At 52.7% G+C, this 20,867-nt stretch overlaps 2 protein-coding genes across 7 annotated transcripts; one reads left to right on the forward strand and one right to left on the reverse strand.

The window, feature by feature from the left end:
* Positions 1 to 19: 19 nt before the first annotated feature.
* On the forward strand, positions 20 to 6,295 carry SENP8 (SUMO peptidase family member, NEDD8 specific). 3 transcript variants are annotated; one of them, XM_071754827.1, is made up of 3 exons: positions 37 to 98; positions 704 to 802; positions 4,656 to 6,295. In XM_071754827.1, exon 3 carries the CDS (start codon positions 4,699 to 4,701, stop codon positions 5,335 to 5,337), a length of 639 nt encoding a protein of 212 aa, XP_071610928.1. In that variant the 5' UTR covers positions 37 to 98; positions 704 to 802; positions 4,656 to 4,698; the 3' UTR covers positions 5,338 to 6,295. The 3 variants fall into 3 exon arrangements, with proteins under 3 accessions (XP_071610926.1, XP_071610928.1, XP_071610927.1); XM_071754826.1 differs by having other exon boundaries at positions 38 to 98; positions 707 to 802; XM_071754825.1 differs by lacking the exon at positions 704 to 802 and having other exon boundaries at positions 20 to 98.
* Positions 6,296 to 8,419: 2,124 nt separating this feature from the next.
* Positions 8,420 to 20,775, reverse strand: GRAMD2A (GRAM domain containing 2A). Of its 4 annotated transcripts, none has more exons than XM_071754824.1 (13): positions 20,634 to 20,775; positions 19,708 to 20,044; positions 16,777 to 16,890; positions 16,359 to 16,416; positions 15,012 to 15,084; positions 14,827 to 14,930; positions 13,954 to 14,052; positions 12,881 to 12,952; positions 11,898 to 11,960; positions 10,528 to 10,684; positions 10,095 to 10,194; positions 9,879 to 9,986; positions 8,420 to 9,468 (listed from the first exon to the last, which is right to left on the reverse strand). In XM_071754824.1, exons 3-13 carry the CDS (start codon positions 16,878 to 16,880, stop codon positions 9,465 to 9,467), a joined length of 942 nt encoding a protein of 313 aa, XP_071610925.1. In that variant the 5' UTR covers positions 16,881 to 16,890; positions 19,708 to 20,044; positions 20,634 to 20,775; the 3' UTR covers positions 8,420 to 9,464. The 4 variants fall into 4 exon arrangements, with proteins under 4 accessions (XP_071610925.1, XP_071610923.1, XP_071610922.1 ...); XM_071754822.1 differs by having other exon boundaries at positions 11,814 to 11,960; XM_071754821.1 differs by lacking the exons at positions 19,708 to 20,044; positions 20,634 to 20,775 and adding an exon at positions 17,461 to 17,541 and having other exon boundaries at positions 11,814 to 11,960.
* Between the last annotated feature and the right edge of the window lie 92 nt (positions 20,776 to 20,867).

A 20,867-nucleotide genomic window follows, 5' to 3' on the forward strand; every position in this document is an offset into this window, starting at 1 on the left:
GCCGGGTCGTTACGACTCGGCCGCATCTGCTTTACGGCAGCGCGTAGCAACCGACCGGTGCCGGCGCCGCGGAGGGCGAGCGGGGGATGAGGCGGCAGGTGAGGGGCGGCGGGAGGGGCCGGGCCCGGACCGGCCGGCGTTGCCAGGGCAACACTGCTGTCGGCGGAGGTCTGGCGGTGGTCTCCGTGAACGGTGTGAGCGCAGGCCGCTGCCTTTGGGTGTCTGTGCCGGCTCACTGCGGGCTCGGTGACTTCGACGCGTGTTTTGATGGAAAATGGTTAAAGCAGTTAATCGCAGAGACGCGTTACCGGCGCCGGGCGCTGAGCTGAGGCTGACAGGCATCGCTTGGCAGGGACGGGCGGGCAAGGAGCGGTGCTACCGACTGGTCCCGGGCCAGCCCCGCTCCTGACCCGGGCCCTGACCCCGGCCGGACCCTCTTCTCCTTTCTCTTAAATTCTCGTTTATTTCCCGAGAAGCGGCAGCGGAACGGGCGAGCCGGTCCTGGTGCGCTCCAATCCCAGCCATGACAGATGGCGGGAGAAGCCCAGGATCGATCCCATGCCTTGGGTCGTGTCTCCTCCAAGCACCCACAGCCCCCATCCCTCCCTCTAACCCCGCTCCCGCCGCTTTTGGGTCTTTCCGGCCGCTGAAGTTCCCTCTCCGCACTCCCCCGCCGCTCTCAGGAACAAACTCCTTCTCAAAGTAGGTGACTGCCCTCTGTCCCGACGTCTTTTTGATGACCCGAGCCGAGGGGTTTGCCGTCGTGACCGCGGGGGGAGTCTCGGTGACATCTCACATCCTCGTGAGTTTGGGTCATTGGCTTTGATTCCTCTCAAAAATCTAATGGTTTGGTCAACCCCACCCTGAGGAGCAAAGCGTGAATTTATGCTTTTGGTTCACTAGCGCTGGATTTAGTTCCTCTGGGTGTGAGTTCCCTGCTGTGAGAGGTGCTGCTAACCAAGCTGGGTCCTGGAGCTGGGTTGCTTCCTATGCTACATGTGCCTACTTTAGGGAATTGGTCAGGAATGGAAAGGTTTGGGCATTGTGCCTACTTTCTGTAGTATTTTCTTCTAGCTCAGGCATTCAGGAGATACCAAACCTGCAAAAACTCTGCCCTCTTATAATACAGGTACTGTCATTTGTAGGCTATGAAGAGACTGTTTCTGTCAAACAAAAAAGAGTAGATGAGAATGTTTATTTTCTGGCTGAGTTGTTTAATTTGGCTTGGGTTTCTTCTCTGTCTCTGTTAGGAGATAGATAAGTATGAGGGACTCAGGTGCTGGCAGCCCAGCTCATGCTGATAAATAGAAACTAATGGTTCTTGTCTGATCTTGCTATATTAAAAGTGCTGACATCCTGTCCAAAAACTGTATTTCCAGGCATGGTCTGCTGGTTAAATAATTTAGCTTCTTATTCTTGATTATTCCAGAGTCACAAACTTCCCTCCAGCTCTTCCCCAGTCAGCCCCAAAGAAGTTGTCTTTCAGGTGGTTTTTGGTTTTTGTTTTTTTTGGTTTTTTGGTTGGTGTTTTTGTTTGGTTTTTTTTGGGGGGGGATTTGTTTTGTTTTTTTTGGTTTTGGTTTTTTTCATATTTGCATTCATATTCTTTAGATTTGCTACAGAAGCTTAGTGATGTGGCACCTTAAAATATTAAATATTTACTCTGGATGTTCTTAGCACCTTTAATTTATTAAAAATAGACTTTAGAAATCTGATTCATCCTTAATTTAGTCTCTCTTTGCTCCATCGCTGCCTATTTACACTCAATTACTAGGGAGTTTCAAATACCAGCTACTAATATGTAAGTAAAATGAAGGAGCAAGACTCTTGTTGGCAACCAACAACAAATATTCTAGGCCTGCGTCACTATTTAGTGCTATTTTTATGAAAACTTCTGAACAGAGTGTGCTGGAGCCTTCAGGAAGCCAGTGCTGGCTGTGCCTGAGCAGAGCTGCTGCCATGGGCAACTGGATTTCAACACCCCTTAACTTCACAGGTGCTCAGATCTACATCTCTGTAGATCTTGGCTTCTCTGCAGGTTCATCTTCAGCTTTAACAGGGAGGTTGTCTCCAACAAATTAACCTCTCTGATGGCTTTTCACAGTTCCACTGACCTTAAGTGGCTCTGGAAAGCGTCTGAGCCCGCAAAGGGTTTTCCTTTAAGCTGCATGGGATGAGTCATCCTGCTGAACTCACAGGCAGTTTCACAAATACCAGATGGCAATAAAATTAAAAGTAGTAGCTAGTGGCAATTAAGCATTTGCTGTAACCATTCTCCCTTCCTGACTGTAGAAAGCTGCCAAATTTCCCTCTTTTTTCCTTGACCTTGTGGGGTTTTCTAACCCCAAAAACGATGATTCTGCAGGGTGGAAAATTTAAGAGTACAGGACACACATTCCCTCCCTAGCGCATAATCCCATTTGGACTTGATTGTCCAAATCCAAGGTATTTGCTGTAATTCATATATCTGGAGGAGAAGATGAAACAGAAAAAAACCACACAGTAAATGAAAATTTGGAGAATTGCATGGGCACGCGCAGAAATTATTCCAGCAGTGACCCTATAAAACTTTCTTGGCTTGTAGGATGTACAGCTTCTTAAAGAAGATCATATTCCTGGAGTTGCTGGGACTTAGTTTTTGTTTTGTTTTTATACTGCAGGCTGTTGCAAAGGACTTGCTATGCAAACTTGGAAATAGTTGGAGCCTGTTAACATAGGAAAAATGTCCAAATACCATGGTGTTTGGCTCAGGAGGAATAACAAGGACTGCTCCTCTTCCTTTGCAGTGACTCCTGCTGCTTGGCATCTCCTGGATCCACCAGTGACACACAAACAGTTATTAGTTTTCCAAGCCTCAGATCCTCTACCTCAGCCCTTCCTTCTGACCCATGACACACACAGCAGGTTTCATCCATTTACAAATCACAGACAGTGTAACCTTGCCAAGATGTTTCAGGGATAAATCTCCCTTAATTTATGCATACTTGTCCAGGAAGGATTTTTTTTTCATTATTCACATTGCAATAAGAAGTACAAATCTAGTTCTCCCTAACATATAAACAATGCAACACTTGATTTATTTTTTTATCCCCCCCCATCATAATTCCTGTCTTACTTAGAGTGAATCATTTTGAAGTGGTCTGATTGTGAGCAGTTTTCACACAGTGCTTTAAGAAATCTGAAGATGTTTTGGCACAGATTAGGAAAGGGTGAGGCCCAACCAGCTCCACATCACTGCTGTCCCCAGCTGTGGCATTTCCAGCCCTGTCCTGCTATGGAGAGACATGGTGGAGGCCAATGGTCCACTGCAGCAGCTGAGGAGCCCAGGGCAGGGAATTTGAGAGCAAAAGTAGAAGCAGGGTGGATATAGGGGGTTTAAGTCAACAGTTTCTCTACACAAGATCTCTTCAGTCCTAGTCTGGTGCCAGCAAATATTTCTTGTTCTCTGTTGAGTAGCACCTCCTCCTACTGCAATTTCTTTCTGAAAACACACTTAAATCCCCCAGGGATGAGAAGGCAGCAGATGTAAGAACTTCTGGAAAGGAATTGTATGACTGGTAGAAAGAGAAGAATTAGTATGCACAAGGATAACATGATAAAGGAAAAGGAATCAGGAGAAGTCCTGCCTGGTAAACTTGATGAAATCCCTCGAGTAATGGGTGTGAAGAAGCAGGTGCTACATTCTACTTGAATTTCCAGGTACTTTCTTAAGGATGAGTAGCCTCTATTTGTGGAAAGCAGGTGCAGATTAAGAGGCAAGAATATAGCCTGGACAAATAACAAAGTAAAAGATTGGAAAGGGTGGGTTGCCATGACTGGTCACTTCTGTTTGAAGGTGGACATCACCAGTGGAAGCCTGCAGGGATCTTCCCCTCAGCATACCCATGACTGCTTTATCGTTTTGTGAGCAAAATTTGGCAAGTTACAAGTTGAGCTCAAAACAGGTATTTTGCAAACCACCCAGCTTCAGTGGAACTTTTCAACAGAGTTGTTGAAAGCTCTACCAGCAAGGTAGAGAGTTGTCCTAGAGATTTCCATGGCAGAGAACTGGCTGGTTTGTCATCTTGTTTTGCTTTGTTTCTCTTTACTCATCACCGCCTTGCCGCCTGTGCTGGTGGGCCAGCAGGTTTTCCTGGAACAGGTCACGTGGCTGGCACTGAGATGTGGCAGGATCTGCTGGGTGGAAGGGACTATATGCTTGTCAGGCAGCCCCCAAAAGGTTTTTATTCCAGGAATATCAGTGATGTGAAGACAGTGATTGTCACCCTGCAGGTGACACACCAAAACACTGACCAACTTCTCCCAGTTGCCGTACGGTTTCTGTGTGAAGCCCAGAACTGAAGGTGCACCCACAGCTCCTGAGCAGGAACTGCTTTGAAATCACTTTGCTTTGAGGTAAAGACCAAAATGATGAAACTTTCATCTCATTGGACCTGTGTGCTGCTCCTGGAGCAGCAGAAGAGCCTGGCTCAACATGTCACAGGAGCTGTGTGTCCTCTATCTGCTCATCTGGCAAATGGCTCAAATGCTGCTCCTGCAAATATCCATCTGGGAAACCTGGGCTTTTGCTTGCTGAGAAGGAACTCAGGATTTTGGCTGCACTCGTCTCAGGTGTCATCTAGATTTTTAATTTGTCTTCCCTTTCTATGTTTCAGCTTTTGAAGTCTCCTGGAGTATTGCAGCCCCAGCCTGCGCAGGATGGACCCTGTTGTTCTCAGTTACATGGACAGTTTGCTGAGGCAGTCGGATGTCGCCTTGCTGGAGCCCCCAAACTGGCTTAATGATCACATCATTGGGTTTGCCTTCGAGTACTTTGCTAATCACCAGTTCCGAGAATTTAGCAATGAGGTTTGTTTTATCAGCCCCGAAGTGGCTCAGTTCATTAAATGTGCCCTTAGTCAGGAGGAAATAGCCATATTCCTTCAGCCGCTGGACCTGCTCCACAAGAAGCTCGTGTTCTTGCCTATCAATGACAACTCCAACCAGGCTGCTGGGGGCACCCACTGGAGCTTACTGGTTTATTTCAGGGACAGAAAGTGTTTCGCCCATTATGATTCTCACAGCAAATGCAACTCGGTCCATGCCAAGCAAGTGGCAGGGAAGCTGGAGGCCTTCTTGGACAAAAGAGGGAACAAAGCAACCTTTGTGGAGGAGAAGGCTCCTGCCCAGCAGAACAGCTATGACTGTGGGATGTATGTGATCTGCAACACAGAGGCTATCTGTCAGGGACACTGCAGGGGCCGTCCAGAGCCTTTGCTGCAGCTCCTCACCCCCTCCTACGTCACACAGAAGAGATCAGAATGGAAAGCTCTCATCACCAGATTGGCAAAGAAGTGATGGAGATTCAGCCCCAGTCCCCCCCAAAAACTGCCTTCCCCAGCCACAAGGCAGCACCCCCAGTGCCTGAGGGAGATGCCCATGCACAGGATTGTCCCAAACAAGAAGAATGTAACCCTTCCAGCATGGCTACACCCCACACACACATTCCCTGTTCCCTCCTGCAAGAGCCTTAGTCCCCTCTGGACATCACTGGCCTTGAAACCTCTAACCAGAAATGTCACTTTGCTGTCAAATCCTCCTCTGTACAGAATTTTTACATTAATGGCTGTGGCTGCTAATGAGACCTTGCTGCCTTTGCCCAGCAGGTATCAGGCCCTTCTTAGGTGGCTTTAATTTGCTACAGGTACTGCTCTTCCAAGCCAGAGTTAGCAAATGCTCTTTAAAACCAAGCCCCCAAATGCTTTACCATAACTATTTCTAATTTGTGCCTCCTGCTAGTGGTACTGGAGCAGCCTAGGACTTAGCAGCAAGGAATTTTTACCCCAGAAAACCTGACATTGAAATATAGGTGTTGAAAGATGAGACTCCAAAGGAAATTCTACAATTAACTAAAGAACAGGGCAAAAAGAAAATCAGTTTTCTTCAGCTAGGTTCTCCTACGCCAAACGGCTATAGCTTTTTTTTTTTTTTTTTTTTTCATCCCCCCCCACTCCTGCTTGTTCTTCTAATAAGTTAAAACCTGACTGAACTGCTGGGAGTTTAATAGGAAGCTTAGAAACCCAGTCCTAGGAAAGGGAACTGAATTGAGATGAAAAGTGACACCCTGTGAAGGGTTTTCTTTTCCTTGTGATTTTAGGTCATCTCCATTTGGGGAGGGTTCCTCAGTGCTCCCCAACCCTTGATAGTGTTTGCCGGGCTCCGTGTACAAGGCAGTCACTGCTTCCTCCAGCACAAAACCAGTTCTGTTACTTGTGATTAAAAAAAAAATAAAACCCACACACCAGGGAGAACAAAAGGTCAGAGTTTGAGGTGTAAAAGCCAAATATAACTGTGGTCTCCTTTAAGCCCAAGAAACCCTTAATACACTTCTGACGGAAACATTCCTCCTCCTGCATTGGATGATGACCAGGATCTCAGAACAGATCTCTCCATAAATACAGGCTTAGCAGTGGGGAAAATAAAAATTTAAATGGGAAATCGTTGCAGGATAAGGAATAATCCCTAACTTTATGAGAAGCAAAGAGGAGGTTGCTCAGGTGGGGTCTAGCAACGGAACCACACCCCAGCACCCCAGCTGAAATCCAGCTGAAACACAACACTCAAAAGAGAAAAAGGGTAAGGATTATTTTGAACCCGGAGCCCTTCTCCCAGCTTATTGGCAGTCCAGCCCCAGCCATGTGCATGGCACCAAGAGTGATCAGCTCTGGGGATAAAACTCAGACCAAACTGTGTCCTTGTCAACATGGTCCCATCTCTCCTGTAGGTCCCTGCTGAGCACTGGCTCCTGCTGCCCCATGGTTTCGTGTGCAATGGTGTCACAGCCCTGAGGGCTGGGACGCGTGGGCAGAACTTGGTGGGTGGGTGAAACCAAGCAGAAACCAGTCTTGGAGAGCCAGCAAGCCTGGGGATAACCCCACCAGCACCTCCTGTGGTAGTAAAGAGGCTGTATGGGATGGTTTAATCTCTTAATCCTATTTTTAGAGGTTGATTTGAGAGAGGGAGGAGTGCAGGTGGAGGGGAGGTGGGGAGACAGGACGGTGGGTCCAACTGGAGAAGCATCGGGGAGACCCAAGGGCAGGGGCTGTACTCATCCAGAGGACACCCCCTGCTCCTTGTCCTTCTCCTTTAGGAAAACCAACAAGGTGAGCACACAGGGATGTTTCCTTCACCAAAACCTTTTACGTGGCATTTCTTTACACAAAGAAAAGCAAATAAGATCAAGGAGGGTGTTGCCAGGAGAGCAAACACTGGCTTGAACTCTAAAATGGAGCCTTGCAACTGGCTCCCAGTAGGAGGGATCCCCCAAACGACACCAAAGACTCACCCTTGGGTTCCTCCAAGCCTCCTCTGGGTCAGCCAACTACACCTATGGGTTGTCCCACCACTGGCTTTAACTAGAACCCCAAGAGGTGGTTGTCACCACAGCCACACACCTATTCTGGGCTCAGCATGGGGACAAGGGACCACACACCCACTGTGTATAAGAACAGCCCAATCCTAAAAAAGACCAAAGAACACACAGCAATCCTAAACCTCAGTTTTGGGGCTGTAATCTCCAGCTTGAGGTTGAACCTGTTGAGCACCTACTTTTTTGTTAGAAAATAAAAAACAACCCCAAACCCATTTTGGCAGCTGCACCGGCACAAGGAGCCAGGTAAGTCCCCAGTGGGGACAGGGTGGAAGCAGGACAGTGTCTTTCATCTGCTTGCTTACCCACAAAATCAAAGGCCCCAGAAGTCCCACAGCACTGGGGATTTGAAGAAGCAGCTTCAGTAGTTTGGCAAAAAATGTCTGTATGCGCATATTCATGCAGTGCTGCATGGGCCAGGCTGGCAGGGAAGGAATTTGACTTGCAGATGCTCAGGAAGAAGGAAGAGGGCGAAGATGGCTCACCCTGTCCACCCCAGCAGGCTGGGTCTTCAGCTCAGCACCCTTTCCAGGCACTTGGAGTTCCCAGAGTGGCCTTGCCACGTTCTTGAGCGTTACATTCCACAGACTCTGCTGCCATCTAGTGAAAAACCTCCCATCCCCTGCATCCCTAAGCATTCCTGGCGTCCCCCTAAAGTCCCCCATCCCACAGTCCTGCTTCCTCAGCCAGGGCTGCACCCTCAGGTGTCCCCTCCTGGCATTGCTAGGGTGACACACAGGGTGACACAATGCTGGAGAAACGGTGCTGAGCACCCACCAGCCTCCCTCCTGTCCTGCCCTGGGGGGGTTTTGCCATTGAGGGCTGCACAGCCCCAGGTCCACCAACACAAAGGGACCACAAGGCGATGCCACCTGTCTCCAAGCCCACACAAGGACAGGACTGTCCCACAAAAGCCACAACCAGCACAGGAACACCAGGACAGCCCAGATTCGGGTGTACCACATTTTGGGGCTCTGAGGGCTGCAAGGATGCCAGCAGCAGACAGGGGCGTGCTAGAAAAATCCTCATTTTATTTTCATGGAAAAGCCATTCTGAGCCCAGAGCAAGCGGTGAGCTCTTCCCCAGATTGTGGGGATTTGGCCCCATCAGCACTTTAGTTCCCCAGAAAAATAGGAAAGAAAACCAAAATAAATCACACAGGTATCACCTGCTGCCCCAGCACGCTCACAGGGAAGGATGCAAGATAAATAAATCCTGTGGGATACATCCCGTGGCACTCAGCTCCACATGGTAACAATGTTCACACGAACCAGGGCACAGATCCACTACAATCCAGCAAGTTTCCTGGTGCCCATGACAATGAGGTGAGCAGGGCTGATGAAGCTCTGGTCTGGCTCCCTTCCCCAGTGGACTCCTGGTCTGGGGGACACTAAAGTGCTTTGCAGGGACACACACACCCCCAAGAGGACCCAGTGCTCCAGGAGAGAAGGGCTGGGGGCTGGTACGAAGCATTGTACCCCCCACCCTTGAACGTTGGGAGAAATGACACCCTAAAGGGTTGGTGGCCCCTCTCTCCCCATCCCCACAGACGACTGTGGTTGGGGACATTTCTCCAGCTGTGGTCCCAAAGGTATCAAGAGGGGTACAAACAGGCAGGTTCAAGCGAAAGCCACTGCCTGGGCTTCACCCTGAGCAGCAGTCACAGCAAACCACCTGTCTCCTGGGGTTCCTGGTGAGCCTGAGGTCTTTTTAACAAAAAACCAAGTCTGGAATAAAAACTGGCACCCGTTTTAGCAGCAAGTCCTAAGGGGAGGTCCAACCACTTGGCAGCACAGGGGCATCCTCCAGTGTTATGGTGCAGCAGTGTCCCGGGGAGAAAACAGGTTTCCAGTGGGTTGGAGAGTTGGCACCAGTGGCCATGAGCTGGCCAGGTGGTCCCACTGGGAGCAGGTGCCAGCAGGAAGAGAGAAGATACTTGGTCCCATTTCACCGCCTGAGGGAAACCTGGGACACATGCAATAGCCCTGGTGGGAGGACGCAGCACAGAGATCCATTTGCAGGATGCCACAGTCTCAGCCAGTGCTGAGGGTGATGGTCACCTGCAAGCAGAGAGTGGGAGGAGATGGGGTGAGCACTGTAGCCAAGTCCATGGGCACCAGGAGGGAGACCTCCAATGTCCCCAGCCCAAGGGAACCCACTCCCCTCCATCCCTCGCTGATGCCCCTGATGGCATTAAGCCCCAAGATGCCCTGGTGCTTCCTGTAGCCCAGGAACCAGCCCCAAACCCACACAGACACTTCTTCCCAAAGGCTAAAAGTCTCAAGGAAAGTAGTTAATGGTATGATCTACAGCATGGGAACAGCTCTTTGGGGTCTACCATCAGTCATCCCAACAGGATAAGGGGTACAGCACAGGGGACAAAACATCCCCGGGACACGTCACAGAGCAAAGCCATTGTTCTTTGCACTATGTCCCCACCCACCCCAAAATGTCCCCGAGGGTCCCTCACCTCCTGTGCCCACGGGAGAGGTAGTCCCGGTTCAGAGAGCAGAGCTGCTGCTCCAGACGGAAGATGCGAAATGCCAGGTATGAGGAGGACACAACCAGGAGGCAGATGCTGGAAGCAGGGCAACAATCACAAGTGCTCATCAGCCAGTGGTGGAAGTGGATGTTCCCAGCATATCCCCTTGACCTCCCACGCCCCAGCTACCCTCAGCACACTTACAGCACAATGAAGATCTTCAGGAGTTGGTAGTCAGAGGGTCTCAGCTCCGCCACACAGCTCTGCTCCACCTCCAGCTCCTCCTCAGTGTTTATTGCACTTTCTGAAACACAAGCACAGAGTCAGCAGCACGGTGACAATGGGCAGACACTCGTGTTCCTCCAGCCACCAGGAGCCTTCAGATGTAAACTACTCCTCCCCCATGGACCAACACCACCTGCATGTTGCTACAGACACAGGCCAAGGGCTCAGCCCCCACAGACAGACACTCCATCCTATCCCCTGGACCCTCTAACCAACTCCCAGCTTCAGTCCTGGCAGAAGGCCCCTCATGGAGAGCAAAGGATGGATGAAATACAAATTAATGGAGGTTAACACCCAGCAGTGTGCGGGGCAGGGCACAAACCCATGTCCCTGGGTTGGACACAGCCCTCACCTGAAACCAGGGGCTCCTCGGAGGTGCAGGAGCTCTCCTTGGCGCTCAGGCTGCTGACTGAGGTCCGGTGGATGCACTGGTAGTCAGTGTCTGGCAGTGACAGTGACAGCGAAGCAGGTGACACCTTTCTCCACTTGCCCTCAGGGACAATCACCTCCTGCAGGAACAGTGTTGGGTGAGCTGTGCTGCTGGCAGAGATTTCTCCCATGAAATCAGCAGCACTGGGGATGCGGCAGGGCCAGATTTAGACCCAAACCTCCATTGAGCCCCAGCACATCCAAAACTTTATCCTAAGGGGAGCTGGTCCTTCATAATGGCCCTGTGGGGACGCCATAGGAAGGACCTTTCCACACAACCTACGCCTGCCCCAACTGCCACTTCCTTCAATCCTTGGGTTTGAAGCTCAGCATCCAGGTCCCAGCCCATCCAAAAAGGCACCAAATTGAGCAGGTAGAGAGGGTGGTTCCCCAGCTGGAGCATCCCTGTAGCCGGAGCTGCTGAAGGGCTACATCCCTCAAAAACACCAGGAGATGCTGACAGCCTGGATCATTTCTGATTCACCCCCTGAAAAGCACTTTCAGTCTTTGATATGTCACCCATGGGGGACATCTCACTGGACAACGTCCTGAGCCAGCCTGCACGGTCACTGGTCCACAAGGGCCAGTTCAATTGTCACCTCCTGCATCCAGCCTGATGCCCAGGGCCACCAGCCCACAGAGGACACCTTGCATGGCCAAGCACCAATGGATTCATGACTGTGCAGACATGAATGGGTCAGGACAAGGAGAGGACAGACCTTGCCACTGTGGGCAGAGCCAAGCCCACTCAGAAGGTGGCAGGACAAGACCCCTTGTGCTCCCTCAGTTATGCCACAGGTCCTCAGTCTTTTCCCTCCCTCCAGCCTCCCAGGTATCCCATCGGATTTGGGATAACTCAACACCACCTCTAGCCCTTTATCCACATCCAAGGCTCTAAACAGCCTCAGCTGGCAGGAGCAGAGCAGTGGTATTTTCCACATTGCTCCAAAGTTCTTCTGTCTGTAAATGGACCCCTGAGACCAACCAACCAGGTCATCGGCTGTGCTAAGCCACGGGCTTTCTAAATGGTCCTCCTGACCCATCTGTGTCTGCCAAGTCAGGGGATGAGGATCGCAGAGGACAAAGCTACGAAGGCGATGGCTGCATCCTTGCGCAACCTTTCTCGGCAGCGAGGGGAGAGGATGGACTCTGCACCCTGCCAGGGGCTCCTGGCAGAACCTCAGCGTGCCAGCCGGGTGTCAAACCCACCGAGGGGGCCAGGTGGCCGCTCTCCTGCCCACAGGGCGAGTTCGTGGGGGTCCTTCCCTCTCCCAGAGCTGCCCTGACCCTCACCAGCGACACAGCATCAGGCTCCTCCGACAGCTCCTTCAAACTTAAGCTCTTCTTACTGGAAACCTGGAGGGGAGAAAGAAACAGGCATTATGGAGCTGCCCATCTCTGCTTCAGTCTGAGCAAGGAAAACTGAATTTTGATGTTTCTGGTAAGTCTGTGAAAAGCAGCAGCTTAAAATTTCCAAGTGTGGGGATTTTGTGGCTGAAGAAAAAGCATCTGGCAGAGGACAGGGCACCCCATTGCTGCATCCTGCTGCCCAAAAGCCTACAGGGCAACAGCAGCACCGAGGCCTCCTGCACCAATCTGGCTCCCATCAGAGGGCAAAAAACAGCAAAAGGGTTAAAAAAAGGGAATATCTGGGCAGAGCCCAGCAAATTTCAAAGAATAAATTCCCCCAGTTTGGCAATGGGGCTGAGTCACCCAATCACCACCCTGGCACAGCTGACAGACACCTTTCTGGGTGGGGAAGAGCTCAGCCACTGCTTCCCACGTGCTTTCAAAGGCAGAGAAGCGGAAGACCCCATAATCCACCTCTACAGATCAAGGATTGACAGATTTCTTTCCCCTCTCCCCCCCCCGATGCTTTTTAATTCAAGTTATTGGATTTTTTTACTTTGTACCATTTTTTCTCCCCTTAAATTTTAGATCTAGGGAAAAGGCAGCACTGTGCAAAGTGGCAGAACTAGTATTACTACTAGATTATAAATAATTCATATACATGCCCTGGCAGAGAGCAGAAATTCCAGCCTCTGCCTCTATCATCCATGACCCAGAAAAGGCCAGCAACAGCTCATGGGCACAGGACCTGCCCAGGGCACAGCTCCTGCCCCTCTTCCAGTCCCTCACTGGGACTCCAGGGAGGGCTTTGGAAGCTGCCCAAAGCCTCAGAGGTGGTGTGAAGAGCTCTGCACTCTGAATTGCAGCCCCAGGGCAAGCACAGAGCTCTGTGGCCAACCAAACATCATCAGACAGAGGGAAGGTACCTGCAGGTGTGTGCAGACTCTCCTCAGGACATCGTAGACACTGTCACGGGAGATAAGAGACACGAAGATGTACTGCAAGAGAGAGAGAGAGAGAATCTGCTAGGAGAGATTCCCCCCTGTCCTGAGTCCAGTTTTCTACAGGCAAGAGACAGGCAGAGACATCCTGCCCTTGAATCTCCCCCCTTCAGGAACCATGATAAACCCCCACAGGAACTCCCTCCAGACTTCCCCTGCTGCTATTTTTGCAGCCTGCTAAAACCTGGACCAGATTTTTTTCGGGCCAATTTCACTCGGCTGCTGTTCCCATAGGGCCTCTTGCACTCAGCCCAGAGGGATGCAGCAGCGAACAAGGTTTGGTAGCAAAGGAAAAAAACAGCTCCACGGATCAGCATGAGGGGAGAATGGGCAGAGCCCAGGCAATATGCACAGCAACCTTGCAACCAGCTTGGTTTGAACGCCCAAATCCTGCCTTGTGCCACCCCTGCAGGAGCAATGCCCTTCCAAAACACAGCAGGAATAACTCCCTCCCAAAATGCAGCACGAATAACCTGCTCCCAGAATACCATAAGAATAACCCCCTTCCAAAATCCAGCAGGAATAACCCTTTTTCTAGCAGGGAAGAGGCAATGCACAACAGCACGAGCAGGGCCCAGTTAGGCAAGGCCTTTGACACACTGAGCAGGACTGTATCAGATCGCTGTGGCCAACAACACCCAACATGATTTAAAAGCTGGAAATTCAGCCCCTGAACCAAGTTTTCCACCAGCTCAGGTCAAATGCCTGCCTAAACCCTTCCCCTCACATGTGTGTTTAAGGAGTTTAAAGGTTTCATTTGAGCCTGGCAGGGATTTGCTGGGCTCATCTGAATTTCACTTGGGCTTTGCTTTTGCCCAGAAACAAAGTGAAATTCAGGAACAAAAGCAAAGCTGTGCTGTTTGCCCTGGCTGACTGCCAGCAGGGAGAGCAGCGCTTGCTTCCCAACCAGGGATGAGAATCACTTCATTCCCTGCTCTCAAATCACACCTGGGCATCCCCCAAGGTGGGGAAGGGATGGCTGGAAGGGCCGTTGTTACCTTTCTGCTGGCAGTGGTGGTGATGGCCAAGCCGTTGGGCAGCAGTCGAGCCGTCTTGTGCTTTTTGATCAGCTGCACAGAGACCACTGGGATCACAACCTGGAGAGCAAAAAGGGACAGGGATGGGCAGGGACGAGCACGGCACCAGCTCGGGGAGTTTCTTTTGCATGGCAGAGATGTAAGACGCATCAGAATTATGCTCCAAGCAAAGTGGTGACACAGGGATTCAGCATCCTCACTGTGACAGCCTGGTTTTACTAAAGGTCATTACACCCCCCAGCATCCAATCTCAGCTCAGAGGTGGTTTCTGCCCCATCAGAAGGGTGAGGACATGGGAAAGCACCATCCAGCAAGTCTGCCCAAGACTCATCAAAGAAGAGCCTCTGCAAGCCTGGGGAGGGCTAAAACAAAGATGGATGTAAATTATGGCAGGAAAGCTTTGCTGAAATCCTGTCATTCCATTAGATATTTGTTTACAGCAGCCAGTATAAATAATTCAGTTCTTCAGCCCAGTTTTGAAGGAAGTCATCTCTCCCCAAGATCCCCATCAGCCACAAGACTAACAAGCAAACCTCAGATTGTAAATCAAGAAGAAAATCCAAAAGAGATTCAAATCTACCCCTCTGAAACTTTCATCTTCCTTCAAACACCCCGGTGGCTTGTAGGAGGTTTTCAATCAGGGAAATTTTAACCAAACTAATATTTGGTTTCCCTGCAGGTGATGGGAGGGGGGGCACAGCCATGCTCCCTTGTGCATCAGAGGCTTTTGATGGTGATCTTGGTGGTATTTGGGTACAGGAGGGGATAAGTGGGCTGAGGCATAGCCTGAGCTATGATCCCAAGATGATCAGAGTGGGCTGGCCCCCCCATTACCTTGATGTCCTTCCCGAAAAGGTTTGCGTAGAAGCAGAGCCAGTTGGGGGAGATGTAAAGCCTTCCCTGGATGAGGATGTCTCTCTGGAGGGCACAGGAGCAAACTGCAAGGCAAAGAGAGGGGCATAGCAGTCCCTGAGCCAAAATCTACCGCTCTCATGCCCATTCCTTGCCATACCACCCACCTTTCAACACACTCTCCTCTGTTGGGATGTCCTTGAACAGCTTGTGGTACTGGGAGTTGTACTTGCTAGCAGCCTAAAAAAGAAGCAGAGCAAAGTTATCTGGTGACCTTGCCGATAAGGAGACCCAAAAAAACACCCCCCACAACGAAAAACAAAACCCTCCCTCTGCCCGCACCCGGGAGTGACGCAGCAGGGTCCCACCGAGCTGGGGACGGCGGGTGCAAAGGGCTAGAGGAGGGTGGGAGGATCCAGCACCCAGCAAACAGTGTGCCATCCTCCCAAAGGAACATTTCCCCTCCTTAGCTGCTGAGGAGCCGTTTTTTTCCCCGGCTCATCCACAGGCAATTTATTTTGCCCAGCTGTTTCTCTCCTCCTCCCTGAGCTCTTCCCTTATCCGGGACACAGTGACAACACTTGCTTTGCGCCCATCGTGCCGCGCCATCCAGCTATTTATATTCCTGGTGTCTCTTCAAAGCCTGCCGGCAGCCACGGCAGGAGCCGAGGCAGGTTCGTCCCTAAATAATTCTGTGTGTAAGTGAAAGGCTCCAAAGCAGTCCAACGTTGTACATTAAATCCCCTCAGCTGATCCGTGCCCCTGCACAGGAGGAGGCAGCACCCTGGATGGCAGAGAGGTCCGGAGTAGCCTGAAGCAGCACGTGGCAGCGAGGTTGGTCTGCAGGCAGCAGCACAGGCAGAGCCCTCCTGCCCACGGTGGCAAGGTCACCTTTGCTGCGCACACCTTGTCACCGGATGAGCCAGACACTAAGAGGATCAAAGCTCAGCATCACCTGAGGTCAGCTCAGGCACTCCCCAGAGAAACGCTGGGACAGTGCAGGGGACACAGGGAGGGACTGTGGCATCACTTCCAAACCACCACCGAGAAACACCCACAAGGTCTCAGCACAAACCCATTGCCAACCCCACAACCCTCCCAGATACCTCCGAGTAATTGGCGAGATGGTTTTCTCCTCCATCTTTTCCATGGGGAAAGGCAAAATGCCTCCTCTTTCTGCTCCTCCCCCTCCCAGAGCATTTCATTTGTAGACAGACTAAAAAGCTCTGCTTTGGGCACCATCTGAACAACGCAAAAAGGTCTAAGCAGAAGGGAAATGAGCTGCTTGCAGCCAAGATTTCCACTTTTTTCTTTGCTCTGGATTTAAAACCCTGAATGTTTTCACAGGGTGGATCAAGGGCCACACGAATCCAATGGAAAACATACACAGGAGCCTCTGCCCTGCACCAGGAACCACTGTGGCTTTGCCGCCAGCTCCTACAGCCCTGTGTGGGCTCCTCTGTGGCTCAGGCTACAACAAACCAGCCCACTGGCTCCCAAAGACAAAGACTCACCACTTCCCGGTGGCATTTCTTAATGTCTTCATCCTTCAGGGCTTCATTCAGGTGGAGGCTAGAAGGGAAAACAACAATAATCAGGTAAGTGAAGAGCCACAGCTCTCCCGCCTTCTCCCAAAAAACATGCATGCTGCAAGAAGAGAAGTGGCAAGATGCAGAGGGCTGGAGCCCATGGGAAGTCACATTTTGGATGTCTCAGTGATTTATCATAGCATCGGGTACTTCTGAGGTTAAGGGCTGCAGGAGAGGGCTGATCTCTGCCTGCCCTGATATTTGAGGGTGAAAACAAAGAGGAATGCCCCCTGTGCCCACCCCCAGCTAGTGGGTTGCATCTGGGGGCTCGGAGGCAGCAGGGAGGTGGAAAAGGGAAGATAAAAGAGCAATCGCTTGACTGCTGCAGGATGCTGCTCCTCACCTGCCGTCAAGGGAATCCAAACTCTTCTCCTTGTGGGATGCCTCCAGTTTCTCACGGCCATGCATCGGCTCAGGGCTCTTCAGGGGAGACACTTTTTCATGCATCAGCCTGGCGCTGCAATGGAAAGCCTGTTAGCCCCCAAGAGGAAGGGAGAAAGGGAAGGGATGTGTTTCAGAGCTGTAAATCCCTTCCCATCAATTCCAGTCTGCACATTAACACTGATGTTCTCTGCCACTCAAGGACAGCAAGAATATTTCTGCTTTATCTCAAGTCACGCGGAGGGAAAAAGGGCATTTCTTGCCAGGAACTCCCCGGCGCTTGCAAAAGAGCGGCCAAAGGAGCAGCAACTCCCTCCCTGCTGCCTCAGGTAACACCCTCCAAAGCAGACCCTCTCCTCCAAGAGAGAGAGAAAGAGGAGAGAGAAAGAGGAGAGAGAAAGAGGAGAGAGAAAGAGGAGAGAGAAAGAGGAGAGAGAAAGAGGAGAGAGAAAGAGGAGAGAGAAAGAGGAGAGAGAAAGAGGAGAGAGAAAGAGGAGAGAGAAAGAGGAGAGAGAAAGAGGAGAGAGAAAGAGGAGAGAGAAAGAGGAGAGAGAAAGAGAGAGAAAGAGAGAGAAAGAGAGATGGAGGTTGGGATGGGAAAAAAGTCACAAGTTTACAAAATTTCCAGGGATGATGGAGGTCTCACCCAGCGAGGGCCAGGTCTGCTCCTCAAGGTCGGTAAACGTCATCTTCCCAGGGCAGAGCCAGTGCTGAGGGCACTACCTCCTTCCTTTAATTGCTCTCCTCTTGTTAAAGACCGTTATTTACTATCAGAATTTTATCAGAGGCACTCATCAGTCCTGACAGGTAAAGTAAACATGCTCCCTGTGCAGCACAGGGCAGGTTATCGCCCAGCGGGCCAGGAAGGCGACGCTTCCGCCCTGGGCAAATCGCACCCGGAGATTGACGTGTGGCGGCACTCCTGGCACAGAGAGCCAAAGCCTCTGCAGCCTTGATCCATGATTACTGGGTACACAAGGCTCGCCAGCAGCTCAGGGCCACACAGCGGTGATCCAGGTTCCAACGGCACGGCAGAGCTGGCAAACGGCCATCGGATCTACGGGGAGGAAATTATTCCGGGGAAAAGAACTCCGCTGAAGGGGCAGGGGGTGATGGCAGAGCAGGTGGGGGACAGGCAGGATGGCAGTGGGCAGGACAAGTGCCAGCAGGCAGGACAAGCACAGAGCTGGAGCCCATCCCAGTGCCCGCAGGGATGTTGCTGTAGCAGTGGGGCAGACCCAGGCAGAGACACCATCCCAAAATGCTTCCTGAATAGAGAGCAGCTCTTTCACTGCCCCTTGCTTCCCTACATGCACCCTCACAGACTCAGGGAGAGACATGACTGGGGTGCTGTACTCTGACACCCATCACCCAAATGGCCTGAGAATCAAAGCTGCCTCAGCCCCCAGGTCCCTGCAGCCACAAGGGCCCACCTCGAATGCTGTCCCTATGCGATGGATCTGAGCTCCATCCTGGCTGGGGGCACAGGGGATACTCCCTCAAGATACTGCATGTATGGGGGCTTCAGAAAAGCCAAACACCAGTCACCAGAGCTGCAAGTTTAGGGTTGGGTTGGGCTGGGCTGTGCAGCAACTCCCAGATCCCTGCAGCTGGCACCGGAAAAGAAAACAAGCAGCCCACAAGGCCCAAAAGCTCAGGCAGCACAGGGACAGAACAAAGACACTGAGGTTGTGGTGTTTTTAAGGAGTAACTCAGGTCAAAGGATGCGCCTGCAATGGAAGGAAGATTCTACTGATGAGAAGCACTAAAATAACATCCCTTGGCATTGCACCAACAAGCTTTTTCCCTGCCTAATTCCTCAGACATTCTGTGCCTTCAGGATGGGCAGTGCTGTGGTACAAACACCTTCTACCAGGTGATGCTGTGCTAAAGCCAAAACTCTTACCACGGAAGTACCAGAGCCTTCCGCCCCCTCTCACCCCATGGTGAAAAAAGGGGCTCAATCCCCACTCCAGAGCCTCCCTCTCCAGAGGACAGCCTTCTCCAGCTCCCCCCACGTCATCCCTTAAATCCCCAAGCAGTTGTGCCGCTTAATCCGAGCAAGCGGATTTAGCCCTAACCAGAGCTGACACCAAGGGGCACCATGCAGGGGAGGGTGAGAGGCACCCCCTGCTTGTGAACCACCCCCAAGGTCACAAAACACACAGAAATGCCCCAAAACAATAAAAACCAGAAGCTGGGGAACACCTGGAAGCATTGCATAGCCCTATCCCGCTTTTCTCTCCCCTTTATGGTTACTACCAGAGACAACTGCCAGGTCATGGTCCCCGGACAAAGCACTAGCACCAGGTGACTCCAGAGAGTGTCTGGGGGCTGCAAGGAACATCCTCAGTCCCAGTGGAGACATCACTTTGTTTCCCCCTCTCCAGATCTTGCTCCATCCCAGCTCCCAGCTGTGGCAGGAACTGCAATCCAAAGTTTAGGAGGACAAGGTAAGTTTGGGCTCCAGGCACAGCTGATGGGGACATCTCTTTGCCAAGAGCTGCTTCCACAGGAAAGAGCAGCAGCACAGGGAAGAAAACACTTTCTAGCTGCTCACACCATCAACCTCCTTGGGGAATTTTGCTTTTTCAGGAGGAAGCTGCTCCTGCAGGAAAACCACCATCCCAAGTGTCCCAAACTACAAGCATAACAAGCACAGTCGCCACATGGAGCCTCCAAGAGGAGACAGCTGGACACAGAACTCCCCAGCAAAGGAAAAACATTCCTGGTGACCCGCTGCCCCCCTGCCCGCGGTACCGGGGCTGACACCACTCCGTCTGCCCATGCAGGCTCCCCCAGGCCCCAAGCTCGTCCCCCGGGCTGCAGCTCTGCCAAGCGAAGCCCGGTGCTTCCCCCCTCGCCCCGCGGAGCAACATCTCCCTTCCCTTACACAGCGCTGGGATCCGGCCTGGAAGCGGTCCGGGGCGAGCCCCTCCGGCGGAGTTTGATTTTTCGCTGGTTCCCTTCCCTGCTGTCGGCGCAAGCGAGGAGGAAGCGCGGGGCGGAGGCAGAAGAAAGCGAGTCAGGGATTTCGCCTCCGAGAAAAAAAAACCCCGAGGATCAGAGGCAGAGGGAGGCACTTGGGGCCGGGCTGCCTCGGCCCGAGCGAGCCCGGGCGGGATCCGGCGAGCTGCCCTTGTTCCCGGCTTTCAAGGTCATTTCAGTCCCTTGTGTTGGCTGCTGGAGCGGAGCCACAGCCGAGGATGCTGGAGGGGAAGGGCCGGTGTCTGTCCGGAGAGAGCAGGAGGTCAAGGAGCGGAGGGGCAGATGGAGCCTCTGTCCCCGCAGCCACCCTGTGCCCGGCGGATCGCAGCCGAGGCCTCAGAGCCAGGATCACCCTCAGTCCCCGGGATACTGATTTATAGTGGGAGCCGCTCCACGATCCCACGCCGGGGAGCGAGTCCGGCCTTGAGCCCCGCGGGGCGCCGTTGGGGCAGTGGCGGGCCGGGAGCGCACGGCCGGCACTGAGCCACGCCGGGGAGGCGGCCAGGAGCGCCAAGGACAGCCCCAGGGCCAGTTCTCTAGCCCCCGCCCGGGATCGGAGCTCCCACCCCCATACCCGGCAGCACCGGCGGCTGCCGGACCCCCACCCGGTTCCTCCCCTCAGGAGGTGAGGTGATGTGGGGTAGGGAGGTGGCGGGCCTCCCTGTTTCCGCGCTCTCCTCGGAGCACGACGCTGCCAGCGGGGGCAGGCCGAGGGTTGGCACCACGCTCCCCGGCGGCACGGCTGAGGTGCCCCGCGGGCCCAGGCTGCCCTCAAGCCCCGGCTCTGCCCCGCTGCCCCCCGCCGACCCCGGTGCCCCCTCTCGCCCCTACCTGCCCGGCGGCCCCGCGCCGCCCGCCGCCGTCATGCCCCGCGCGCCCGGCCTCCTCGCGGCACCACGGCACCCGCCCATTGGCCGCCCGCCGCCCCCGCCGCACGCTCCCATTGGTCACTGCCCCAAGCAGGTCCTCAAGGCCCCGCCCCCCGCCGCGAAGGGCGGAGCCCGGCCTGCCTCTTAAAGGGTCCGCCCCCTCCCCCCCCCTCCCTCCCCGAGAACCCCACGAGCC

This window comes from Heliangelus exortis, chromosome 11 (genome assembly GCF_036169615.1).
Source record: "Heliangelus exortis chromosome 11, bHelExo1.hap1, whole genome shotgun sequence".
Taxonomy (NCBI): Eukaryota; Metazoa; Chordata; class Aves; order Apodiformes; family Trochilidae; genus Heliangelus; species Heliangelus exortis.